Here is a 4,373-nt window from a genome sequence, read left to right on the forward strand (position 1 = left end):
TTAGGTGTTATAAATATATAAAATATGAAAATATATTGTTATAAACTGTTTAATTAAAAGCAATATGTCGTATGGCAGTCAAAACCCGAATTATTGTAGGAACTCCTTGGAGTAGCTTGATGGTTGCTAGGATATAAACGATTTCCAACAATCCCTGAAGAACCGCACCGTGCCGTTCGATTAATTATTCAGTAGTCGAATCGAAACAGAAGAGAAATGTCTAACGCGACGTATAACGAATTATGGAAAAACGCGCAAATCTCTTTGGAAGAAGTCCTGCAAGTGGACGCGAATTTGCAAAACGCGAAGCCGCAGAAGGATCGCAAGAAAGCTCATAATTTGGTCACAGAGTTGTACGTGAAATATATCATGATTTGCAATAAATTAGAACTGTGCTACGATCAGATAATTCAGCCACAGAAGAGAATGTTAATAAGACGGTTGTTAGACTCGTGCATCGGTAGAATTTTAGAATTGAAACACGAATTGGTCGAGATCGATCTCTCGGAGTATAGCTATTTCGACGACGTCCTGACGAGATTCAATGTCACTCCTCAGGAGGTGGAAATTCGTGTGCCTAAATATTTCAGACGCGAACGTTTGAACGAGATCGAGGAAAATCGAAGGTATATCGAAACTGTTTTAAAAAATATTGGCGCTTTGGACGGAGTAGTCGTGCCCAAAAAGATAACCGAGGCGGAGGCTGTGAGACTTATACAGGTGAAGAATAAGTAGAAGATACTCAAGATAAAGCACTGTAATCTTTAGAATAAATTCTATTCAAATTCTATTTACGTCACGCAGCTCCGTACGTAAAGTAATTAAAAGGATTGCCTGTGTTGGTATCGAACGAATATCCTATGTCAGGAGTTTTGTAGAAGCCAGTGGCTGAAAGACTGATCCTTTCAATATAAGCTTTAGATATCCAATCTTCCCAAGTCCCATTCGGTAAAATTAATTTTAGACAAATTTCTTTACACAGTATTCTTTCACAATGCAGTCATTTTTACTGCTTTGGGCAATATAGGTATATACTAAGTTTCAGTCTTTCTAGTGTTAATATTAGTTACATGATTGAATAACGTTAGGCTCATGAACGGGCTAGACAAGGTCGACTGAGATTTCAATTTATGAAAGAAATTCGTCAAATGAAAGAGAAATCTGCGATCAAAGCAGAGGCGGAGGTAAGAGACGAGACGAGCGAGAGGGCAGCTGTGATAAAGATTCAAAAAGTTTGGAGGGGATACGTGACCAGGTGCAAAATACGTAAAAGACGTCTGGAGGAGATGTTGTTAATCGGTATAATTTAAAAACCGTCGATATTTAGTCAAATCTATTTTTTCCTAATGCAAATTATGATCATTTCCTGTATTTTAAACAATGTCAAAAACGTGAAATTGCATTAGTATTCAAATGATCATAATTTGCATTAACGTGCAGAATAATAACTACTAAAGCAATTTTTCAATTTGAAACTACTTAAAATATAGGAAATACAGAAATANTTAGACAAATTTCTTTACACAGTATTCTTTCACAATGCAGTCATTTTTACTGCTTTGGGCAATATAGGTATATACTAAGTTTCAGTCTTTCTAGTGTTAATATTAGTTACATGATTGAATAACGTTAGGCTCATGAACGGGCTAGACAAGGTCGACTGAGATTTCAATTTATGAAAGAAATTCGTCAAATGAAAGAGAAATCTGCGATCAAAGCAGAGGCGGAGGTAAGAGACGAGACGAGCGAGAGGGCAGCTGTGATAAAGATTCAAAAAGTTTGGAGGGGATACGTGACCAGGTGCAAAATACGTAAAAGACGTCTGGAGGAGATGTTGTTAATCGGTATAATTTAAAAACCGTCGATATTTAGTCAAATCTATTTTTTCCTAATGCAAATTATGATCATTTCCTGTATTTTAAACAATGTCAAAAACGTGAAATTGCATTAGTATTCAAATGATCATAATTTGCATTAACGTGCAGAATAATAACTACTAAAGCAATTTTTCAATTTGAAACTACTTAAAATATAGGAAACACAGAAATATGGAAATTATCATTATGATCATTTGCATTAATAATAATAATACTCAAGCATGATCTCATGCATTTGCATTAATAATAATAATACTCAAGCAAGTTCACCTGGAGTATGAAACTTGTTTGAAATACAGGGATGCTTCAACCGAGTCAAGAGATAACAGAGAACGCTAGAAGGTGTGAAAAGATCAAAGAGCAAAGACACGAGAAGCAAACGAAATATCAAGAATTATACGAGAACATGATTACAGAAACGAAGGAAAAGATTCATAAAGAAAAAAGTGCTATAATCGAAGAGAACATAAGAGGCGAAATACGAAATTGGGTGAACACTTGTTTTCAGCAAACAGGAAAAATTCCTGATCTGCCGTCTGCGGAAAGCGGTGGTTCCAGAATCATATTCAGTCGACAGGTAGAACAGCCATAAAAATATATCGATAGAAACCAGGAATGATTAGGAAAATTTTAGGGAACCGAGAGTACGATTAGCAAATCTACAGTCGTGTCGTCGAAGGAGTCGAAGAGGTCGAAGAAGTCGAGATCGAAAAAAGACAGCGACGCTGAACAGTCAGAAGAGGAGACCGAACAAGGCTTCAAACCGATCCCTTCAAATTTCTTATCAGAATTGACTCATGCCAATCAAGAGTATCAGGAAGTGTGGAAAGACAAGGACGAATCGATGAACATGGAACAATTGCCATACTTGGACATGATCGAAAACGAGAAAACCAGAGAGGTGGAGGACGAAGTCAGAGTCATGGTCGATCAAGAACTCAGAGGTAATCGTCGAGAGGTAAAACATACTAAAATATAAATAATAATTAGCGCATAATAATCACTTTATAAAACTTTTTTTTATATAAGACGACATCGAAGCGTTGCAAAACGCGTTGGACAGGGACAAAGGTTTTAAGGGTAAACGCGGTAAGAAGCCTCAAAAGAGGGTGCGTCGTGGTGGGAAGAAGAATAAAAAGAGAAAGGAGAAGGACTTGACTCCAGACAGGACGAAAGAATCCTTGTTCGAGGAGCTACTGACTCAAGGGATCATTAAACTACATAAAGAAACATCGCTTACTGACTTTAAGGGAGAAAAATCGTTCATCAATTATGATTTAAGGGAGAAGGGAAAAGATCCCTTGCCGTCACTCGGTCAGATATAATTTATTATCAACATAACAAAATTGCGACTTTTTATGTAAATTAAACTATCTAAAATATAATTAGGGCAATGAATTATTTTATACATACACGTTGTTTGTATTACAATTTTAACACACTTGTGTTTCTTATAAATGCATAAAAATTGACAGTCTAATGATTTATTAATATTATACAGAATGTCATATAAATATCTCTTTTATTTATTTAATCAATTAATAGGAGACATAAGACAGTTGATAGCAGAATACTGCATTCTGCCTTTGGGAAATGATAATCTCCGGGAAATGACACCGCTGGTGAGATCAGTACTGATAGCTGGACCACATGGCAGTGGTAAAAAAATGCTAATAAACGCAATTTGCACAGAACTCGGAGCTACTCTATTCGATATCACGCCAGCGAATATTGCTGGCAAGTATCCCGGCAAGTCAGGATTAATTATGCTCGTTCATTTAATATCAAAGGTGATTCCCAGAATATTCACAGCCATTAAATTGTAAAACAATAGAAATAGAAAATTTACTAAAGCTAAATGAATCTCGTACAAGATACCAAATATTAATAAAAAAAAGAGTATTCAGAGTTCGTGAAATTCTTTTCATAAAAGACAATCTTTCTTATTTTTATAATAAGGTATCGCGTTTGTTGCAACCATCGGTGATATTTATGGACGGCGCAGAGAAACCATTTATGAAAAAGATTCCAAAGACGGACAAGACAGATCCGAAACGTTTGAAAAAGGATCTGCCGAAGTTAGTGAAGAATATTACAAACGAGGACAGAGTGATCCTCGTTGGGATTTCAAACTCGCCATGGGAAGGAGATCCGAAACTTTTGTATCAAACGTACGACAAAGTGATATACGTTCCCAGGCCAGACTACGGGACCATGTCTCTAATATGGAAGGATTTACTGTACAAAGTGTGTAAAAAAAAACATGACTTCATAGATTTCTTCGTAAAACAGTTTTATTTATTCTTTTACAGCATTCTGGAATTAACAGGCATTTCGATACGTCGGCGATGGCTAAAATTTGCGATGGTTTCACTATAGGAGATGTACTAGCATCGATTAATGAGGTCTGAAAGAATTATTATCATTATGATGTAATTATCGTTTAAGGATTTATTGGCTATACAATCAATTCCAAAAGTTTATGCACTTTAGAAA

General features: G+C 35.9%; 3 protein-coding genes across 6 annotated transcripts in view; 2 read left to right on the top strand and 1 right to left on the bottom strand.

Moving 5' to 3' along the window:
• Positions 1-4,373, top strand: part of Wbp2 (WW domain binding protein 2) — a 59,762-nt gene that overhangs the window by 14,040 nt on the left and 41,349 nt on the right. The gene's annotated exons all lie outside the window — the stretch shown is intronic.
• The window catches only part of LOC113463911 (xanthine dehydrogenase-like), a 69,462-nt gene that overhangs the window by 13,623 nt on the left and 51,466 nt on the right, over positions 1-4,373 (bottom strand). The gene's annotated exons all lie outside the window — the stretch shown is intronic.
• Positions 217-4,373, top strand: part of LOC113463910 (dynein regulatory complex protein 11) — a 6,522-nt gene continuing 2,365 nt past the window's right edge. The window contains 8 exon segments of the mRNA XM_026811094.1: positions 217-720; positions 1,089-1,299; positions 2,177-2,454; positions 2,512-2,821; positions 2,907-3,191; positions 3,423-3,667; positions 3,837-4,124; positions 4,190-4,309. Of these exon segments, the coding sequence (XP_026666895.1) occupies positions 217-720; positions 1,089-1,299; positions 2,177-2,454; positions 2,512-2,821; positions 2,907-3,191; positions 3,423-3,667; positions 3,837-4,124; positions 4,190-4,309 (2,241 nt within the window).

This window comes from Ceratina calcarata, unplaced genomic scaffold, assembly GCF_001652005.2.
Source record: "Ceratina calcarata isolate Rehan_Ccalc_2016 unplaced genomic scaffold, ASM165200v1 scaffold188.2, whole genome shotgun sequence".
In the NCBI taxonomy this organism is placed as follows: domain Eukaryota; kingdom Metazoa; phylum Arthropoda; class Insecta; order Hymenoptera; family Apidae; genus Ceratina; species Ceratina calcarata.